This window comes from Caretta caretta, chromosome 12 (assembly GCF_965140235.1).
Source record: "Caretta caretta isolate rCarCar2 chromosome 12, rCarCar1.hap1, whole genome shotgun sequence".
Taxonomy (NCBI): domain Eukaryota; kingdom Metazoa; phylum Chordata; order Testudines; family Cheloniidae; genus Caretta; species Caretta caretta.
Window position 1 is genome coordinate 1,119,359 of NC_134217.1, and position 22,505 is coordinate 1,141,863.

Sequence of the window (22,505 nt, forward strand, 5' to 3'; positions counted from 1 at the left end):
TCCATTCATACTCCCTTTCTTTCAGCTTCCAGGGAGCACAAAGACGCTCCTAACTCTCGCTCTAGGTTGTTTTTAGAAAGCCAATGTGACTCGTGTTTCAGGGCCTCAAAATCCCTGTCCTGCTTTCCTGAGAGCTTCTCAACTCGCTGACCTGCTTGGTAGGAGCCATTTGTATCTACTCCCATCATCTGATGGTGAGCACACGTTTCCTCTTGAAGTCTGATGGTGTAACCAAATCCCTGAGCTGCAAGAAATGGACACACTCCCTGGAAATCCCAACCCCCCACTGGAAGATGGGCTTCAGCTCGAAAAACACAGGCCAGTCCAGCTGAGCTGCGAGAGAGCCCCCATGTCTGTTGTAATAACATGTGTCTCACCCTCTTTAGGGAAAGCTGGCAGAGGGTCCTGTGACGTTCCTACAGACAAAGCTGGTACGTTAGTGTGAGTCGGGCAGTGGCGCGTGGGAAGCAGTCACCAACTCTTGGTGATGGGACTTAGACATTTAATAAATTTAAGGGAAACTCTTGAACGTTGGCCTGGAGCCGCTGCCCTGCCCCTCCCATGCCCCCAGCAGCATGAATGGGACTCTAGAGCCGGTCCTTTCCAGAAAGGCGTGACAGGATAAAACGATCCCGACCCCACCGCTTCCCAAGCATATGATCAAACAATCCATTTCAGTGGCTGCAGCTCTTGGGGGAATTCAGGGCTGGGCAAAGGTGCTGGGTGGCAGGTCTGGAGACCGAGTACCTTTGTCTGCCCAGCCAGAGGGCACAGGCTGGGCAGCGGCAGTGCACACAGCTCCACACCGTTCCATCCAGGGGCTCCCTGGGCCTCCATTCTGGGTAAGAGGAAAGAGCCCTCGTGTGGCCCTTCCACCCTGCCCTTTGCTCAAGGTGAATTTAGCAAAGCTAGACCGGCATGGAGACTTCGCTCTTTCACATAGGCCACTGCTCAGCCCCCAGGTGGTGAGGCTGGGGCACTGCTAATCTGAACTAGAAAATTTATTTAATTAGACTTAAATACATAAAAATCCACCTAAACTGAGGCTGTCAGTGCCTGGGAAGAGAATTAAAACTTCAATCAATGCAAATACCAGCTGATGGCCTCCCCATCCTTCTCTTTCACCCCTTCACCAAGCAAAGAGCCAGTCCTCAGTAGTATCACCCACCTCACCTGGAAGCCCACTGAGACGCCCACCTACCAAAATCCAGGCCCTCCCCCCACAAGGATCCTCTGCCACACAGACGAGGAGAAAAGGCTATGGAAGCTGCTCTCAGATATTGGTACCTTGAGCCACCTGTGGGAGTAGAACGGCCAGCCACCAGCCAGAGTGGCCATGAAAGAGGAGCCTGGAGCTGCTGATAGCACTGGACCCACCATCAGGCAAGAATCCAGGAGAGGAGAGGACCAGGCAGCAGGTGAGCCTGAGCGGGGAAGCCAAGGGGAGTGGGAGATGAAATGGGGAGTTTATTTTATTAAACCCAATCAGCAATCAGTGTGTCCTCCGTGCCAATGATCTGTGTCAGCCATCGCTGCGGGTAGCACTGGGATGTTGCATCATGAGTGGCATTGTTACTCGCAACCTGCACTGTGAATGAGTCGCAGAGCCCTTTGCGTCCAGCTGAGCTCAGCCTGCCATTGCCTTTGTGATTAGTCACTGTCCAAGCTGGAGCGATCCCAGCCTGGTTCATTTCAGCAAGTTCCTAGCCCAGGACTGGGAAAACAGGGCTTTTCTCTGAGAGGGTAACCCAGCCGTCCCACATTGCTGTGCGGGGAGCGGCTGCCCTGTGGTGAGTAATGCCCCACTCATGCTCTGTCCCTAGGGCGACCGAGGCCCCAGCGCTCCGTTTGTAAGAGGCAGATTCAGAGACGTCGCCGACCAAGAACCGGCGCTGGCTTCTAGGCTGCGAGCCAGAACTGAGGATTTCTACACAACTTCTCTCTTTGTGGTGGTGTTAAGACTGCCTCTCACACGCAGGCGCATTGTCCTGGGACAGTAGGGGGTGGGCTTGCTGGTCTGCAATGCATTGGGTAAGCATCTTCCATCTAGGACAGAGAAAGTATTTACTGGCTGCATAGCTTGCCCAGCTGTGGTTGGGGTCTAATGAGAACCATTTCCTGCAGTTAAGGAAACTATTCAGCTTCACAGCAGCCCCTGCTAGGCACAGATATTTCTATTTCTTAACCCCTCTGCGCCCTTCTCCTTGCAAAATGATGCTGTTCCTCGCCTCACCCACCTTTTCCCCCCACATTTAGGGATTTCCTGCTTGTTCCGCTAATCCCAGGCAGCCTGGCTCTGCCATCGCCTGGCATATCTGCACTTGTGGGAGAGCCAGGGGACAGAGCCCCTCTTTGCCCAGGCTTCTGCAGAGGTGACTGCGCTCTGTAGCAATTACTGGGACAAGCCTGCTCTGTCAAACCTGGGTGGGAGGAAAGGCAAGTGACTGCACTTCATTAAACTGGTCGGTGCCATTGGCAAGCGCTGTGGTAGGTGGAGGCCAGGAGTGCAGCTTCCTCAACTGCACTGCGAGGGAATAACATTGCAGACACTAATTCAGCGGAGGGCTAGAGAGGAGCGTAGCAGCAGGTCTAAGGTCTGATAATACACACAGCCTCTGCGGTGCCGCCTGATGTAGCTGTGATGTTGAGCAAAGTGCCATCCCGTTGCTCCCCTTCGCTTTTGATCGCCAATGTCCCTGTATAGACCATCAATATGGGATGCCCCCAAAGCTTCCTTCCTCTCCACAAGCAGCCAGCAGGAAAGGGGTTAATCTGGCAGTTTGGGGTTGAGTTTTCTTGTGGTTGGGACTCTGCAAAGCCCTTGAGCCCTTGCGTTTCCCCAAGAGTCTTGTGTCTACCATCGCATGCAACAGTGAGGTAAATGGGTCTTCTCGGAGGGCTTGAATTGTGCAGCCTGCCTTCCTCAGCAAACCGGGAACTGAGGGTGGGATGTCCTCTCTTGTACCTGGGCAGCGCTGTGCTCCTGCTTGTTTCAGCTTTCTCGCTACCTAGACCATTACAAAACTGACCCCCAGAATTACTTGATTGAAGTGTTTTCTCTTTAAAATGGGGACTTGGCCCATACCTTCCCCGAAGGTTTAGAGTGCAGTTCCAAACCAGCGTTTTTAACAGTAAATCTCCAGGTAAACTAACTTCCAGAGGCTCTTGTGGGTACAGAACAGCACAGGGCCAGGGGGAGGTTCTGTGCCTGGCTCTGGCACAGGTTCCCTTGGTGACCTTGGGAAAATCAGTGAATCTCTCTGGGTGTCAGTTCTGCCCTGTGTGAAAACAGGAGAAAACCCTCCATCACAGTGGGTCTGGGAGACGTACACCGCGACTGTCTAGCCACGCCTGGACATCTTTGACTGAAGGTGCTAGGGAGGGATACAGTATTCTCTCTGCTGCAGGAGGTGGAGAGGAGTCTGGGAGTGCTTTGTGGGGGATGTAAGGTGCCCATCACCTTGGTATCAAAGCCCCACCCTAGGGCCTGAACTGAATGTGGCTCAACAACATCCCATGCTGGTGTGCTCCATTAGGTGCTTGTAGGAAAGTCCTGGTGAGCTGGGAGATGGCCCATGGTGGAGGGACTTTCAGAGTTATGAAGGAGGCTGTAGGCTAGAGCTGCATTGGTCTAGGGTGAAGTTGTACACACCTGTGCTGCTTCCCAAGTCCTTTGTTTTATCTTGTGCTCCCTCTGCACTTGGGAAGGAGAAGGGGTAGCCCCCCAAAACACTTCGTGTGTGGCTGGAAACGTCTTGTGCTGGGAGGGAGCTGGTGAAAAACACATGGAAAACAGGTCTATAATTATAACGGGACTTTAACAAAACCACTGCGGCTCCATGCTTCATAACATAGATTCACCTGCCTTCACCCAAGTCCTCGAAATCTCCCCCTTCCACAGCCGTCCAGTGAACCAACCTGCTTCGGCCAACCATGTCTCAGGTGAGCAAGAAGGATTGCTCTGTGTTCTGACGCAGAGTGTAATTCCCCATTGGCTCTCTTTGCCAGGGCAATGCCGTGCTTTTAAAGACTTGCTAGGGCTTGATGGGCTTTTCCAAATTGCTGAGGATGCAGCAGCACAAAGATCTCTCCTAAAGTGGATTCAACAGAAAAGTTGGGCCAATTAAGAGGGCAAGGCAGCACCTGGGGGGTTATAAAAAGGGCAGGCAGGGGATGAGAGCTACCAGAGAGACAAGATGGCTCCTGGGAGAAGGCTGAAGGCAGGGGAGCCGCAAGAGGGGTTTGCTGGCTGATGTCCTCAAGCCAGAGAGCCAGGACTGGAGCAGCAGCAGAGGTAGATGCTGGCTGGCTCTGAGCTGGAGGGACCCAGAGAGGGCTGAAGGAAGGGGGAGCAGCAGAGGAGCTCACCGGCTGATGTCTCCTTGTTGGAGAGCTGGCCCAGAGTAACCGTGAGAGGGTTGGGGGCAGAGGGATGCTTCCCTGGTAAAAAGAAAAGGAGTACTTGTGGCACCTTAGAGACTAACCATTTATTTGAGCATAAGCTTTCGTGAGCTACATCAGCATCCGATGAAGTGAGCTGTAGCTCACGAAAGCTTATGCTCAAATAAATTGGTTAGTCTCTAAGGTGCCAAAAGTACTCCTTTTCTTTTTGCTAATACAGACTAACACGGCTGTTACTCTGTTCCCTGGTAAAGATGCTCTCCCAGCGGAGAGGCTGCAGGAGTTCCTGCAGGGGAAAGTGCGGTTGCACCCTAGAAGGAAGGGCTGGGGTGGAATAGGATGCATAGGGAGCCTAGCTGTGATGGAAAACCCTGGGGTATGGTGAGAGCAAGGACTGCTTGCACAGGGGTGATATGGATTATACTTTGGGACTGTCTGTACTATGTATTGTTGATGGCCTAGATCTGCTTCCATGGACTTATTGGGGTCTCAAAAGGAAACTGAGGTGAGGGACCACTTGCAGGGCTGCTACGAGGCCACAAGGAGGCATGCAGGAGGAGATCACTGGTTTACAGGGAACTGGCCAGCTGCTCCTTCCTAGTTATATCATGCTTCCCGTTTCTTATACTTATATGGCAAGCAGCCTCCTCACTTCACTGCAGAGGTGGCTATGGCTGATATGATTCATGCCACTGTGAGTGCCGCTGCTGTGGAAGCCTCAAAGGGCATCCCAGTCTCCATGCTTTTCTCTCTCCCCGTCTCCTCACAAACCAGAAGACCCTGCTGTTTCGTTTATTCATGTATTAGAAGGGGACCCTTAAGCTCTGTGTCTGCCCCAGGTTGTGTATTGGTCTCCTGAAGCAGTGGCTGATACCGTTAGACCCTTAAAGCAGGGTATGGAGCCATGCCCCTTTCCCCTTCCCGCCCCGCTGTTCGCAGCGCATTGTGAGCTTGCAAGGCAAACACAGAATCTTTTCACCTCAAAGAGCTTCTGCCCATCAGATCTGCATGGGCTCCAAGGAAATGTGGCTTGTTGGCTGGAGTGTCTCTGGCGCAGGGGTTGATCTGAGCAAAGGAAACCGTTCTCCTTAGCCATGACCACCTGGTTCACACACAGCATTTCTCATCTCTGTTTTCATTTGAGGTGGTAATGATGTCTTCTCCCAGTAAATAATGAGTGTCTGCTTCGTCGTCTCTGTCAGGGTGAAGAGGCCAAGTGGCATAAGCAGCCTCCTGGGAAAGATTGGCTCCAAAAAGCAAAAGATGAGCACGCTAGAGAAATCCAAACTGGACTGGGAGAACTTCAAGGAGGAGGAGGGGATCGGGGAGGATCTGGCCATCCACAACCGAGGGAAAGAAGGGTAAGACTGGCTTTATTTAGTAGCAGTCAGGGTCTGCCAAGCACCCAGGAAACCCATCACTTCCTGCAGAGAAGCGACCAAACCCCAAAGCACTAGGCGGCTGTTGCGAGCCCAGCAATTGATCTCTCTCTAAGGGTCCTGGGGATAGACTGTTGAAGAATGTCTGGCTGTCCTGAGCACTCCCACAGTCCCCTAAGACATCAGTAGGATTTTCAGGCCCACCCTTATAGACTCTGGCTGGCATGGCTCCTGATAGGGTGGCAAATGCAGCTTGACCAGGTTCTTTGAGTAGCCAGTCCAGCAATCTACTGACAAAAGATGGTGGCCCCCTGTACAGCTTGCCCTAAGATATCCCACTTTCATAAGCACATTTTTTTCCCTTTTTAACGTCACCCAGGGGCACCATACAGGCTCCTCAGGCTTTCCTCCTCTTCAGTACAGACGCATACAAATACAGAACAGCTGTCAGAGCACATTGCTGTTTATGAGAGCGTTGGGTATTGATTGTGTGTGTCTAGCAGTGCTCACTCCAGTGCAGTTAATGTCATAAAAGTAAGTAGCGGTGTTGTAGATAAAACAGTTCATAATGCACGCCGTGGGGAAGGGAAATAAGATCAGACGTGGCTTCCCTACCACAAGTGCTTCTCTAGACTATGGGAAAATCTCCCCAGCTTAGTGGACTGCTCATAAAATGTAACCTATGCTAAGCTGTTCTTATGCTTTGCCTGCAGGAGACCTTGCAGTCTCAGGGCTCCACAAATCTGATTTTCTGTTTCAAATGGATATTTTATTACCCTTGTCTTTTCTCTTTGCTGCCTGGCCTCTAACATACCACTCATCCTATTAGATCTGCCCTGTTGGCCTCTCCAGCATAGACAGGTGGGTGCCAATAGAGCAGGGTGGGGGTGGGTGGGTCGGTGGCACTCCATCAAGCCAGAGCAAGTCAAAGGAGCTGCATTGAGTTACACCAGCTGTGGATCTGGCCCTCCAGATTAAGATGCTCATTTATCAGGCTCTGGTGATGTGAGAGCAGGATGGGGAAGGGGCTTTTGTGCAAGACCTGACAAAACATCTCAACACATCGAACTCCGTTAGTGCACAGAGCTGGACTTCTCCTCTGGGGAAAAGCCCCTCTGAGGAAGGCTTACAGTTCAGACGGCATATGTCAGCATCACAGGAGTGACAGATGTCTGCAAGCAAGGCTGTGCCAGAGCCCTCTGCTCTCTGATGGGCTCTGCTCCCCAGAATGGGTAGATGACGAGCAGTGCCAGCTTCCTACATACAGTGTCCCACCAACGTCCCTTCCTTGGCTTTGCAGGGTCTTGCCTTCAGAAGGATTCAGAGGGGAGTTGAATCTCCATTGCCCGTCAGCCTTTGAGTTCTCTGTAGCTGCCTCTGGTGGCGCCAGCTGCTTAAAATGGTGGTGTCCAAGCGGTGGACACTTTTTTACCAGGAGCTGGACTAACAACCCACCTGAGAATTCATTTCACACGGACAACTGGGCAGCCATCAGGGCTTTAGGCTGCTATTGATCTGGGCTGTATTCAAACCAATGGCATCAAATGAAAGGCTCTGGAACCTTCTACCAGCCCTTAGACACTCTTCTTACGTCGAAATGCATCCTTGGTGTGTGGGGTGCAGCTCAGCTCCATTGACTGCAGTGACCCTGCACCTGCTTACACCTGGGCTGAACAGGGCGCCTGCTGCTTCAGAGCCATTGCGTTAAACACACTAGTTTAGCAGCATGGGGACACAGAATCTTACCGGAAATCATGAAGATCCTTCAGCCTCTTTAATTGCTTGGTTCTGATTACGTCTGCATTGAAGTTACAAACTGAAAATGTCCCGCTTCCTTGGAAAGTTCTGATTTCTTGTTCTGGCCCATGTACAGGGGCAACGAATATCCATAGACTTCACTCACCGCTGGCAAACCTCTCCAGTGGCATGGATGCAGTAGTCTTTAAAGACTGGAGAAGAGATCAGTGCATAGGAAAGATGAGCGAATCAGAGTAGCATCTTGTGCATAGGAAAGATGAGCGAATTCAGAGTAGCACCGAATGGCTAGGCAGCAGTTCTGCGGAAAAGGACCTAGGGGTGACAGTGGACGAGAAGCTGGATATGAGTCAGCAGTGTGCCCTTGTTGCCAAGAAGGCCAATGGCATTTTGGGATGTATAAGTAGGGGCATAGCGAGCAGATCGAGGGACGTGATCGTTCCCCTCTATTCGACATTGGTGAGGCCTCATCTGGAGTACTGTGTCCAGTTTTGGGCCCCACACTTCAAGAAGGATGTGGATAAATTGGAGAGAGTCCAGCGAAGGGCAACAAAACTGATTAGGGGTCTGGAACACATGAGTTATGAGGAGAGGCTGAGGGAGCTGGGATTGTTTAGCCTGCAGAAGAGAAGAATGAGGGGGGATTTGATAGTTGCTTTCAACTACCTGAAAGGGGGTTCCAAAGAGGATGGCTCTAGACTGTTCTCAGTGGTAGCAGATGACAGAACGAGGAGTAATGGTCTCAAGCTGCAGTGGGGGAGGTTTAGATTGGATATTAGGAAAAACTTTTTCACTAAGAGGGTGGTGAAACACTGGAATGCGTTACCTAGGGAGGTGGTAGAATCTCCTTCCTTAGAGGTTTTTAAGGTCAGGCTTGACAAAGCCCTGGCTGGGATGATTTAACTGGGAATTGGTCCTGCTTCGAGCAGGGGGTTGGACTAGATGACCTTCTGGGGTCCCTTCCAACCCTTATATTCTATGATTCTATGATTCTATGATTTAAGAGTATCTGCAAGCTTGACTAGCCTTGCTTATTAACTGCTCAAGCAGATCTCAGGTCCACTGAGCTATCAGCCGGTGGCTTTGTCATTACACAGAAGAGAAACATGGTGCCATGAAAACACGAGACTCTTCTTTTAAAAAAATCAATACTAGTCAAATGCGTAACATCAGGGGGTCACCAGATGACCCAGCTCACCTTTAATCACATCCACCTCCAAGGCAGAAAGGCAGGGAGTCCAAGCACATAAGTGAGCCAAAGCTACTAGTAAATGATGGGGGTGAGAAGGGGGTGAAACTGCAGCTGTCAGCCTGGCATCACAAGATCACACAAACACCACTGTCATTGGCTGCTTTTGTGATCCGGCCACTTTCTATGAGCCACTTTTTCTTTTACTATCCTCTCCCTCCCCTCAGATATTTGTCAAGTGACCTTTGTCCACAATTCAGTGGATAGTAATTGACACAGCTCATTATAAAAATCCGGACAAGAACTATTAGGATGAGGAATGGTGTCTGTACCTGGTGCCTGCCTGGCGCTGATGAACCATGCTTCACATGTCTTTTACTAATCTTTCTGCTGCTATTTGTCACACGGGCAGGCTCTGCAGATCTCGCTGTGTAACTGAAGATGGGTTCCACCTGATTAGGAAAGCATTCAGTCACCCATGGCAAGTCAAGGCCCAGATTGTTAAGCACCAGGCAAACCCGAGACGCTATAGAAATAGTAATCGTATGTCTTATGGCCAGGGGGAAGAAATTCTTCCTTTAAAAAAAAAATAACCTTGCCAAAGTCACCGTTCACATCTCAGGGCAGCTCCTTGGGCCTTCGCTTGCTTTCTCAAGTTGTTAGAAGTTGCTCCATCAGCACTCTTGCTCTGGCTGAGTGATGGAATTGCAGTTTCCTTCCTTTCATAACACAGTTCTTCTGCCCTCCGCAGCCTGGCCTGCTGTAATCCCAAAGCTAAAGGGGACAAGTGGTACCCTCCGGCTACGTCTAACCTGCCATTGTCTCTTTCCTCCCCTCGTCATCAATTTTCAATCCGCGGGGTTATTTTTCATCAGCAATGGAATGTGGGTTTGTGTGCAACCCAGATTCTGTCAGATCCTCAGGGCCTGTCCTGCTTTTGAAAAGGAGACATTGAGACGGAGCAGGGGAGGAGACGTCCTTTTTCCTGTAAGCCTGTCACTCTACCATATTTTATAAACTTGAACATGTGGCACAGCTTCTTAACTGTGCCGCGTTATGTAGGGCAACCCCAGCAGGGGATCTGCACTAGATCTCTCCTCCTCTCCGTCTCCCAGGCAAACCTGGGGCTGTCACGCTGAGTGATTGCAAGTGTCTGACAGGGGACCCAAAGTGCCAATAAAATCTTCCCAAAGGGAACTATCAGCTCTCCTCATTAGCAGACTTCTTTTACAGCAAATCTGCCTTTATCTGAGATAGCTCATGGTTACCCCACTTCCATTATTGCAGGTTATTTATAGCAAATAATGAATTGGGCAATGTAGGTTATTTTTTAAAAAAACAACCCTTCCCTAGCATGAGTAATTCCATGTCGTTGTGAGTTTCCAGTGCTATTTCTCATTGAATTCCTGTTCTGAGGTCTTTGTCCAACTTGCACTGTGGCAGGCTGGGAGCTGTTCGTTCCAGTAGTTTCTTGTTTTGCAGGCATATACTCTGAAAAGCGGCTGTGGACAAATGGGTTTGTGGGGTTCCATGTTCATCTCTCAGGGACTCCAGATCAGACATGCTCCGTTTACAGGCAACACGTTGGCTTTTTTTTTTTTTTTTTTTTTGTCCTTGTTGCCAGCCATGCAAACTCAGCCCGGAATCGGAGTCAGGGTGGGCTAACTCTGCCCAAAGGGTTCTCGGACCTGCTGCTGCACTGAGTGAGCCGTGCACAGCCCCCTAGCTTTCATTAGGTGTGCACGGGTGAAATTGTTTAGACTGTCCTAATCAATCCTGCTGCTGCACAAGAAGGAATAGGCCAATATGAGGGGGAAAGGAGTCCAGGAGAGCTGGCTGGTTTTTAAAGAAGCCTTATTGAGGGCGCAGGAACAAACCATTCCGGTGTGCAGAAAGAATAGCAAATATGGCAGTGACCAGCTTGGCTTCACAGTGAAATCTTCAGTGAGCTTTAACACAAAAAGGAAGCTTACAAGATGTGGAAACTTGGACAGATGACTAGGGAGGAGTATCAAAATATTGCTTGAGCATGCAGGGGTGTAATCAGGAAGGCCAAAACACAACTGGAGTTGCAGCTAGCAAGGGATGTGAAGGGTAACAAGAAGGGTTTCTACAGGTATGTTAGCAACAAGAATAAGGTCAGGGAAAGTGTGGGACCCTCACTGAATGGGGGAAGCAACCTAGTGACAGATGATGTGGAAAAAGCTGAAGTATTCAATTCTTTTTTTTCCTCAGTCTTCACAGACAAGGTCAGCTCCCACACTGCTGTCCTGGGCAACACAGTATGGGAAGGAGGTGAACAGCCCTCAGTGGTGAAAGAACAGGTTAAGGACTATTTAGAAAAGCTGGACGTGCACAAGTCATGGTTCCAGATCTAATGCATCCGAGGGTGCTGAGGGGGAATTGGCTGATGTGATTGCAGAGCCATTGGCCATTATCTTTGAAAACATGTGGTGATTGGGGGAGGTCCTGGACGATTGGAAAAAGGCAAATATAGTGCCCATCTTTAAAAAAGGGAAGAAGGAGAAACCAGGGAACTACAGACCAGTCAGCCTCGCCTAAGTCCCTGCAAAAATCATGGACCAGGTCCTCAAGGAAACCATTTTGAAGCACTTGGAGGAGAGGAGTGTGATCAGGAACAGTCAGCATGGATTCACCAAGGGCAAGTCATGCCTGATCAACCTGATTGCCTTCTCTGATGAGATAACTGGCTCTGTGGATATGGGGAAAGTGGTGGATGTGATCGATCTTGACTTTAGCAAAGCTTTTGATACGGTCTCCCACAGTATTCTTGCCAGCAAGTTAAAAAAGTATGGATTGGATGAATGGACTATAAGGTGAATAGAAAGCTGGCTAGATTGTCAGGCTCAACGGGTAGGTTTTTAAGGCCCAGCTTGTCAAAGCCCTGGCTGGGATGATTTAGTTGGGGTTGGTCCTACTTTCACAGAATCATAGAATCATAGAATATCAGAGTTGGAAGGGACCTCAGGAGGTCATCTAGTCCAACCCCCTGCTCAAAGCAGGACCAATCCCCAACTAAATAATCCCAGCCAGGGCTTTGTCAAGCCTGACCTTAAAAATATCTAAGGAAGGAGATTCCACCACCTCCCTAGGTAAGGTATTCCAGTGTTTCACCACCCTCCTAGTGAAAAAGGTTTTCCTAATATCCAACCTAAACCTCCCCCACTGCAACTTGAGACCATTACTCCTTGTTCTGTCATCTGCTTCCACTGAGAACAGTCTAGAGCCATCCTCTTTGGAACCCCCTTTCAGGTAGTTGAAAGCAGCTATCAAATTCCCCCTCATTCTTCTCTTCTGCAGACTAAACAATCCCAGTTCCCTCAGCCTCTCCTCATAAGTCATGTGTTCCAGACCCCTAATCAGTTTTGTTGCCCTTCGCTGGACTCTTTCCAATTTTTCCACATCCTTCTTGTAGTGTGGGGCCCAAAACTGGACACAGTACTCCAGATGAGGCCTCACCAATGTCGAATAGAGGGGGACGATCACGTCCCTCGATCTGCTCGCTATGCCCCTACTTATATATCCCAAAATGCCATTGGCCTTCTTGGCAACAAAGGCACACTGTTGATTCATATCCAGCTTCTCATCCACTGTAACCCCTAGGTCCTTTTCTGCCGAACTGCTGCCTAGCCATTCAGTCCCTAGTCTGTAGCGGTGCATTGGGTTCTTCCGTCCTAAGTGCAGGACTCTGCACTTGTCTTTGTTGAACCTCATCAGATTTCTTTTGGCCCAATCCTTCAATTTGTCTAGGTCCCTCTGTATCCTATCCCTACCCTCCAGCGTATCTACCTCTTCTCCCAGTTTAGTGTCATCTGCAAACTTGCTGAGGATGCAATCCACACCATCCTCCAGATCATTTATGAAGATATTGAACAAAACCGGCCCCAGGACCGACCCTTGGGGCACTCCACTTGATACCGGCTGCCAACTAGACATGGAGCCATTGATCACTACCCGTTGAGCCCGACAATCTAGCCAACTTTCTATCCACCTTATAGTCCATTCATCCAACCCATACTTCTTGAACTTGCTGGCAAGAATACTGTGGGAGACAGTGTCAAAAGCTTTGCTAAAGTCAAGGAACAACACGTCCACCGCTTTCCCCTCATCCACAGAGGCAGTTATCTCATCATAGAAGGCAATTATATTAGTCAGGCATGACTTGCCCTTGGTGAATCCATGCTGACTGTTCCTGATCACTTTCCTCTTCTCTAAGTGCTTCAGAATTGATTCCTTGAGAGCCTGCTCCATGATTTTTCCAGGGTCTGAGGTGAGGCTGACTGGCCTGTAGTTCCCAGGATGCTCCTCCTTCCCTTTTTGAAAGATGGGCACTACATTAGCCTTTTTCCAGTCGTCCAGGACTTCCCCCGATCGCCATGAGTTTTCCAAGATAATGGACAATGGCTCTGCAATCACATCCAGCAACTCCTTTAGCACTCTCGGATGCAGTGCATCCGGCCCCATGGGCTTGTGCTCATCCAGCTTTTCTAAATAGTCCAAAACCATTTCTTTCTCCACAGAGTACTGGTCACCTCCTCCCAATGCTGTGCTGCCCAGTGCAGTAGTCTGGGAGCTGACCTTGAGGAGGGGGTTGGACTAGATGACCTCCTGAGGTCTCTTCCAACCCTAATCTTCTATGATTCCAGCTCCGGGAACATCTACACTGCAAACCTCCACCCCACCCCAACTGATTGTCTCGAGCTGCTGGGCTAAAAATCACTGTGTAGCCATTTCTGCTCGGGCTCTGAGACCCACCTCCCCTCGCCAGGTTTCAGAACCCAGGCCCTAGTCTGTGCGGGAACATCTACACTGCTGTTTTAACCCAGTAGCATGAGCCTGACATACCAGAGTCAGTTGACCCAAGCTCTGAGACTTGCTGCCACGGGGGGGTTGCACTGGAGATGTAGCCTTACCTTGGCTCTTGTGAGGCAGGGACAGATCTGTGGGGTAATTTCACCAGTCCCTTCCCAGGATAGAGGCCCCCTCTTAGGGCCTCGCTTTTGCGCATGTCCGCATGGCAACTGGAAGGTGTCATTCCGCCCTGGGTAGATTGGCACTGCTCCAGCGAGCGCCTAAAAATAGCAGTGTGGCTGCAGCGACACAAGCAGGGGCTTCAACTAACATCAGAGTGGCCAGACGGGGTCAGACCAAGGGTCCATCCAGCCCAGTGCCCTGTCTGCCGACAGAGGCCAGTGCCAGGTGCCCCAGAGGGAGTGAACAGAACAGGAAATCATCAAGTGATCCATTCCCTGTCGCCCATTCCCAGCTTCTAGCAAACAGAGGCTAGGGACGCCATGCCTGCCCATCCTGGCTAATAGCATTGATGGATCTATCCTCCATGAACTTATCTAGTTCTTTGTTGAACCCTGTTATAGTCTTGGCCTTCACAGCATCCTCTGGCAAAGAGTTCCACAGGGTGACTGTGCGTTGTGTGAAGAAATACTTCCTTTCATTGTTTTAAACCTGCTGCCTATTAATTTCATTTGGTGGCCCTTAGTTCTTATGTTGTGTGAAAGAATAAATAACACTTCCTTGTTCACTTTCTCTACACCAGTCATGATTTTATAGACCTCAATCATATCCCCCCTTAGTTGTCTCTTTTCCAAGCTGAAAAGTCCCAGTCTTATTAATCTCTCCTCATATGGAAGCTGTTCCATACCCCTAATCATTTCTGTTGCCCTTCTCTGAATCTTTTCCAATTCCGATATATCTTTTTTGAGATAGGGTGACTAGAACCACACACAGTATTCAAGATGTGTGCATACCATGGATTTATATAGAGGCAATGTGATATTTTCTGTCTTATCTATCCCTTTTCTAACAGCTCCTAACATTCTGTTCACTTTTTTGACTGCCACTACACACTGAGTGGATGTTTTCAGAGAACTATCCACAATGACGCCAAGATCTCTTTCTTGAGTGATAACAGCTAATTTAGACTCCATCATTTTATATGTATAGTTGGGATTATGTTTTCCAGTGTGCATTACTTTGCCTTTATCAACATTGAATTTCATCTGCCATTTTGTTGCTCATCACTCAGTTTAGCGAACTCCCTTTGTGACTCCTCACAGGCTGCTTTGGATTTAACTAGCTGCCCGAGTATGTGCCTAGGATCTTGAATGGGGTTGTACTGAAGCAGCTAGCCCTGTGGCCACACTGCTGTTTTTAGGGGCTAGCCCGGGGAGAGCTAGCACATCTATCTACCCACGCTGGGAATTACCCCTCCCTGCTGCTCTGTAGACATAGCTTTTGTGGCACAAAATGACATGCCTTCATTGTGGTTCTTGTAAGAAGTTACTTCCACAAGCTACATTTGGGATCTGATAACAACAGAAGACCGGAGCTGTTCTACATTCAGGAGGGATGGCATCATTCTGTTCCTGGTGCTGGTTCTTTAATCCCTACATGCCTGGACTGTAAGCAGGCTGATGGGTAAGTGCATGCAAAATCAATGCCATGCTCTGATTAGCACCTGCCATCAGCTGTGTAGACATACCTGAACCATTCCCACAGCTGCCTGAAGGTTACCAGAGAGATGAGAGTCTCAGGAGCACTGTGATCAAACCCAATCAGAAAAGCAGCAGGGATCAGATGAAGCCACACCCCTAACTCTGTCTCCTCCCCACTCTAAGTGACCCTGGTTTTACTCTCTCTCGAAATGCTGGATTCTTTCCTGTGCCCCTCGACATCGCAGTATCCAAGCTCCTCCCAGGAATAATTAATAACCACTAGCTTTTATCGAGCACTGTTCACCAGCGGATCTCAAAGTGCTTTGCAAAGGAGGTCAGTGCTGTCAGCCCCACAAGCACCAACGGATTTCTCCTCCTCACAACTCTGCGAGGAAGGGAGGTGCTGTTATTCCCAGTGTGGAGATGGGAAACTGAGACACAGAGGAAGCAAAGGTTGAACTCGCATCTCTTTAGTGCAGTGCCTTAACCAAAGCCCATGCCTCCTCTGTCAGTGCAGATTGTATTACTTCATTTCCTGTGCCCTTGTTGTGACCCACTGCCATTGGATATCATTTACATCACCATTCATCACCCCTAAATCTAGCCCCTTGCCAGGAGCAGCCTGGCATCATCGCTCATGGGCAGGATGGGGCTGCTGCCATTCACACATCTCCGCTGAGTAGAGGGCTGGATGCTGAACAACCCAAAAGCTCCCCGTCCCAAGAGGGGTGAGTCCTCAAGGATCTCTGAGGCTGGTGCCAGCACTGTCCTGGCCCGCAGCCAGGCCGGTGTTTGTGAAATGTAACAAATAGGCATTCCCACATTTCCCTTGGAGCTGTTTTTCATTGGTACCCCAGTATTGGTACCATGTCTAGTTGGCAGCCGGTGTCAAGTGGAGTGCCCCAGGGGTCGGTCCTGGGGCCGGTTTTGTTCAATATCTTCATAAATGATCTGGAGGATGGTGTGGATTGCACCCTCAGCAAATTTGCAGATGACACTAAACTGGGAGGAGAGGTAGATACACTGGAGGGTAGGGATAGGATACAGAAGGCCCTAGACAAATTGGAGGATTGGGCCAAAAGAAATCTGATGAGGTTCAAGGACAAGTGCAGAGTCCTGCACTTAGGACGGAAGAACCCAATGCACCGCTACAAACTAGGGACCGAATGGCTCGGCAGCAGTTCTGCGGAAAAGGACCTAGGGGTGACAGTGGACGAGAAGCTGGATATGAGTCAGCAGTGTGCCCTTGTTGCCAAGAAGGCCAATGGCATTTTGGGATGTATAAGTAGGGGCATAGCGAGCAGATCGAGGGACGTGATCATCCCCCTCTATTCAACATTGGTGAGGCCTCATCTGGAGTACTGTGTCCAGTTTTGGGCCCCACACTACAAGAAGGATGTGGATAAATTGGAAAGAGTCCAGCGAAGGGCAACAAAACTGATTAGGGGTCTGGAACACATGACTTATGAGGAGAGGCTGAGGGAACTGGGATTGTTTAGTCTGCAGAAGAGAAGAATGAGGGGGAATTTGATAGCTGCTTTCAACTACTTGAGAGGTGGTTCCAGAGGATGGTTCTAGACTGTTCTCAGTGGTGGAAGAGGACAGGACAAGGAGTAATGGTCTCAAGTTGCAGTGGGGGAGGTTTAGGTTGGATATTAGGAAAAACTTTTTCACTAGGAGGGTGGTGAAACACTGGAATGCGTTGCCTAGGGAGGTAGTGGAATCTCCTTCCTTAGAAGTTTTTAAGGTCAGGCTTGACAAAGCCCTGGCTGGGATGATTTAACTGGGGATGGGTCCTGCTTTTGAGCAGGGGGTTGGACTAGATGACCTCCTGAGGTCCCTTCCAACCCTGATATTCTATGATTCTATTAAAAACACAATGAAATGCTCCTAGATGTGAAGGCCGGACTTCCAAGGGCTCCTAGTGACATGCGCAAACTGCCGCTGTGACTTTCCTGTTGCCCGAAGCTTTCTACAAAACCCCAGGCTCATGCGGCCTCAGTGCCTCTGCAGCCATGTTCTCTGGAGCTCTCCTGAGCTTCTCCCCACAGCCCCGGGGCAGAGTGAATAAGCTAGAAGATAATCTCCAGCAAACCTCCCATGCTGCAGGTGAGCAGTTTCATCAGTCTGGGGAGGGGAAAAGCTTCCAGCATCCTTTGTGCTCTGCATTTTGTTATGCTTTATTTTATTACAGCAAGGCCCCTGACGAGATGGGGACCCCCTTGGCCTAGTGTCCGCGTACAGTTGTGGAACAAACGGGTTGTTGAGGTAGGGCACTGGAGCGGGAGACCTGGGTTCAGTGCCCAGTTCAGCTACTGCCTCTCTGTAACCTGGGGCAAGGCCACCTGGGCCTCCCTAGCTGTGAATGGGGCTAGTGCTGCCCTGCCTCTCATCCGTTACTGGCTGGGAGGTGTTCAGATATGCCAGGCTGGATCCACAGCTAGGCTTACAACTAACCAGGCCAGCCGAGAAAGCCAGGGAGAAAGGCAGCAGGGTTTGCCCCGTTGTGCCGATGGGGAACCGAGTCACAGGAGTTAGGAGCCTGGGCCTCAGTAGCTCCCTGGGGTGAGATAGGCCATGCCAGTCAACCAGGGTCCAGCCAGTCCACCACCTAAGCAGGTGACCCTAAGGCTGGTCTCTACACTCCTAATAAAAGCAGCCACTCCAGTCTGCTCGACACTGCCGTGACGGGAGAATTTCCAGCTGCCTATAGTTCTGTCAGACTGCCCCCTCCTGGACCTGTCCCAGGGCCTGTGTCAGCCACCACCCTGGCTAGCCTGGCACTCACCAAAGGCCATGCCAGGAGCCTGTGGCAGAGGTTCAGATCTGTCGAGTCCCAGCCTCGTGCCTGGTCATTTCCCACGTACGTTAGAGGAGGGGGAAGGAGATGCAGATAAGAGCGAGAAGCCTGGTGGAGAACGCAGATTTGAACAAGCCCAGCCGATGCCTCTTGTTGAGCTGCCAAGGCAGGCAGACCAAATGCTTTGTTGTGGACTGGCACGTTCCCCCTAAGGGGGGGTTGCACATCACAGGAAGTGGAGCTGGCTGGGTACATGACCAGGAACCAGGATGCTCTGAGTGTGAATCCCCACTCTTGCGGGACCTTGGTCTATATCCATTACCCCATGGCAGCAAGGGGTAACCCAAACCCCACCTCACAATGAGGTTGGGAGGGGTAGTTTGTTCATGTCTAAGCCGGAAGACCTCACGGCCACCAGAATTTCCAGGCACGGGGCCCTCAAGTTAGGCACCTGGATAGAGCTGATTTTCCAGAGGTGGTTTAGGGGAGGTGAAGCCCACTGAGCTGCCTCTGTAAATGTGGCCCCTCATCCAGGTGTCTCAGTACAGATGCCAGTATGCCACGCTGACCCCCAGGCTTTCCTGTGTTGGGGTGTGGGCGCCAGTGTGGGTGTTTGGTCTAGAAGTGCCTCTAGTTTCTGTTCGCAGCCAGATAACTCTTGGGCCCCGTGGACCTCCTTCACAAGCCATGGCTGGTCCACTCGGTGACTGCTGTTCAGCTCTCAGGTGAGAGGGTGCCTGCCAGAGCCATGGGCAGCAGTCAGGGGAGAGTCCAACAAGCTCCTAGAATTGCACTGGGCCTGCTCCCCTTGACTTGCTCAGCTCTGGGCCATGTCGTCTGGCTAACCCCTTGGCTGGTACCATTCCTGCCCCTTGCCCCAGGGCCAGCCTGACTCAGCAGAAGTTCTCACTGGTGCTGCTGCTGCGCCATTCTTCCTGCCTACTGGAGCATTCGCAGGCATTCGCAGGCACTTGATCCACAAGGCCCTCTGACCTCGCTCTTTAGCAGGGGAGAGCCCAGCCCAGGAGCAGTTAAGCTCTGTCATGGCAGAATGGCTCACTCTTGGGTGTCCCTGGGTTCCCTTTGCTCTGAGCCCTCCCAGCTTCGGCCCGCGGAATTGTTTGCTGTGATTGGAAGTTTGTTCTCTCGGAAGCAAAGGGCTAGTGCCATTGGCATAGGGTGGGGACAGTGCCCGGGGGCTCTTTTCAAGATTTCCCACACTCCATTGCAGTGCACCCCCGTTCATAGTCTGCAGCACCTAGCATGGGTGGCCACCCCCACCCAGTGAGCTATGCCACACATCTCACCTCTGACTCGAAGCCCCTGCCTCTGCTGGGACAGGCCTTGGCTAAGCAGACACTGTGAGGAGGATCTAGCTGAGTGGCAGCTTGTGACTGGTGAGAAACAGGAACTTGGGAGAGGCAACCCAACTACTGGGACTTGTGAAGTGAAGCAGGTTCTGCAGGCAGGTCCCCCCAGGGGAGAGACCAGGACTAGCATGCTGGGCCACTACCCCTCGGCAATATTTACCCAGAGCTGACCTGTGTCTGTCATCAGGGTGCAGACCCATGTAGGATAGCCCCAGATGCAGCACAGCACTTCTGTCTTTGGGGCAGGGCTGGAAGGGGCAAAGACACGTCCCTGAATGTGCAGGCTTGCTGGCAGGCCAGATAGCACTGCGCTTGGAGGAAGCTGCTCACCGAACCTTCTGAGTGGGAAGGTCTGATGCTGCCCAGTCACTGCAAGAGGGAAGAGAAATCTGTTATCGCAACTTGAGTGCTTGTGAAGGGGGCTGCCAGCCAAGTATCCCTGCAGCGTGAAAGCAGGCACAGCCGGGGCAGCAGCAGAGTGAGCTTCCCAGCCCTCTGCCAACGAGCTACCTCCTGTCCTGGCGGGACCATCCTAGGGCTCAGCCTCTGTAGCCCTTCAGTCCCTGCCTTCACTGCCACCCAGGATGCCAGCTGTGCCACTCTGCTTGCTGGCCAGCTGCCCTGGGAAGAAGACTGACAGAGCCAGCTCAGCCAGCCAATAGCTTCTAAACCAGGCAGAGCCTTGGGATATTTATTCCCGCACTGCCCTGTGGCTGGCTCGGCTGCAACCTTCGCCGTGGCTTTGGAGCTTGGCTTTCTGCAGGTGGTGAGCACTCTGCCCGCTATGTGGGCCAGGCCTATCCAGGGGGGCGATGTGAGAGGACCCAAGCAAACCCACTCCTCTGTGGCCCTGGGGCTTGGGCTTGTCGTGGCATCCCCATGCTGAGTGCAGTGGCCTCGTGCTGAGCGCTGAACGTGTTCCACAGTGGAACAAAAGGCAAATGAGCGTGATGAGTCAATTACAGCTCCCGCTTCGCTCCAGCGATAGGCTAATGAGTAGCGCAGCCCCCAGGCTCGCTGTAGTACCGTTTGTGGCAGAGTGTATTATAATACAGCCGCAGCTCATTAACAAACGGCAAAGTGCTTTGCAGACATTGTCTCTCTGCCCAGCAGTGTTCTCAGCAGTGTTCTGTGAGAGCTTCGGGAGATGGGGAAATAATCTGGAGGGGGAGCGGGGTGTAGTTAGGGCACTAGGTTGGTTGACTGGGGTCTGTTACCTGCTCAGCTGCAGATTGCCTGGGCAACCTTAGGCAAGTCACTTAGTCTGGCTGTGCTTGAGTTCTCCCTCTGTACAATGGGGAGAACAGCCCTGCCCTGCATTCCGGGAGGGGCAGGGGGGTGAGGGAAGTCCGGGAGAGATTGCGAGGTGCTCAGTAATGGAGGCTGGGTAAAGACATAGACAGGAGGGTTTGTCATGTAGCGTATACTGCTCGCCCCCAGCTGTTCGCTTTGGCCACTTGGGGACATGTGAGAGTTGCTCTGGAATGCTCCCAGAACCTTTCAGTCAAGGCAGCATTCCACATTGCAGGCTCCAAGCCTGGCATCCCTCCAGGGCAAGTCTGTGCTGACCCTGCTTCTCTCGGCCTCCCTCTCTCCTGCAGGTACATCGACAGGAAAGCGTTTCTGGAACGTGTGGATCACAGGCAGTTTGAAATCGAGCGTGACATCAGACTGAGCAAGACAAAGCCATGAGACTGGGCGTCTTGCTCCTCCCTCTGTATCCAAGAACCGGCCGGCAGCTGGCAGCTGCTGAAAACAAAATGCAGAAACAGTTTTTCTTTTCAAGACTCAACCTGTATATCCTGTGGGGTTTTTCCTTTTACTGTAAAGGCAGGGAGGGGGTTTGTCAGCAGGTGGGGGCACTTTGGAGGTGTATTGCCTAGCCGATGGCAGTAGCATATCTCTACTGGCATGATCCTGATGGGAACTCTCTGAGCGCCAGTCCCCATGAAAGCCATGGGCAGTGTCCATCTCCCAGCCCCTTACGCTGCTGACAGTGGGAGCAATCAGACGGAGCACGCATGGGCTGCTGGAGCTGGCCGCTTCCTGCCTAAAGACAAGGCCTTGCCCTGCCTGTGGGTTGTCTCGGGGCACCAGCGCCCAGCAGCCTGGGAAAGTGGACGAGGGGATCAAGGTTCACCCCACGCGCGGAGCACAAACTGGACTCCTGCTGATGCCCCAGCAGTTTTGCTGTCGAAGCCTCTCTTCGAGGGTGCTCTGGGCTGTGGAATTCGGGTTGTAGCCCTTCGCTCCACTCTTCCTGTGGACCCAGCTAGGTCCCAGCCCCTCCGTGCTGGGCCTTCCTCCACACGACTCTGACCGGTCTGGGTGTTCTTGTGATTTTATTTTTTTTTATACAAGAAAACCTCCCTCTGTCTGGTTTCCATTCAGTCTCCCCAGGAAGGTGAGAGCAGCAGCAGGTGGGGGAAGGCTCGCGTCCAGTCGGTCATACTAATAAAGGATTCAATCCCTGCGCTGTCGTGTGTTTGGCATGTGTCTCATCATTTCTGTCCCATGCTGGGCACTCCATACGCTTAGGGAGACACAGTCCTTGCCCCAAGCAGCTTACAATCGAAGCAGATGAGACAGACACCATTTCAGAGGTGGGGAGCTGGTGAAAGGTGCAACAAGGAGTCTGGGGTGAACCCAGTTCTGCTGGGTCCCACTGCAGTGCCTCAGCCGTAAGATTAGTGGCATGCTGTCTGCACACATGGGACTCTAATATTGAGGGGAAGGACAGCTCAGCGGTTACAGTGCTAATCTAGGGTTCAGGGGACCTGGGTTCAGTTCTCTGCTCTGCTATAGCCTTCCTGTGTGCCCTAGAGTAAGTCACTGAGAGTTCAGCTACACTGCATTGTAAACCCAGGACTTCTGGACTCAGTGTTTCCAAGTCTGAGCATGTGCATCCACACTGCACTGTAAACCTGGGTTTACAGTTGCTGGCCCTGGGTCTCTCAGCTGTGCTAACGTGTCTGTACTGCGCAGACCTTGTGACTCAGATGTGTGGCTTGAGCTGTGTCCACACTTCAAAATGACAGGGCTTGGACCTGAGTCACAGCAGGGTGTGGGCGCAGACCCAGCCCCCTAGTGCTGGTCCTGCTGCTTGCTGACCCCAGTCAGACAGATTTGTGTGTGGAT

General features: G+C 51.4%; 1 protein-coding gene across 2 annotated transcripts in view; it reads left to right on the forward strand.

The window, feature by feature from the left end:
- The window catches only part of CFDP1 (craniofacial development protein 1), a 128,396-nt gene extending 106,556 nt beyond the window's left edge, over positions 1 to 21,840 (forward strand). The window contains exons 6-7 of one of the 2 annotated variants that reach the window (XM_048817103.2): positions 5,604 to 5,762; positions 20,969 to 21,840. In XM_048817103.2, coding sequence (XP_048673060.1) covers positions 5,604 to 5,762; positions 20,969 to 21,059 — 250 coding nt within the window. In that variant the 3' untranslated portion in view covers positions 21,060 to 21,840. The remainder of the gene's footprint in view (positions 1 to 5,603; positions 5,763 to 20,968) is intronic. The other variant, XM_048817104.2, reaches the window with a different exon arrangement.
- Positions 21,841 to 22,505: the final 665 nt, after the last annotated feature.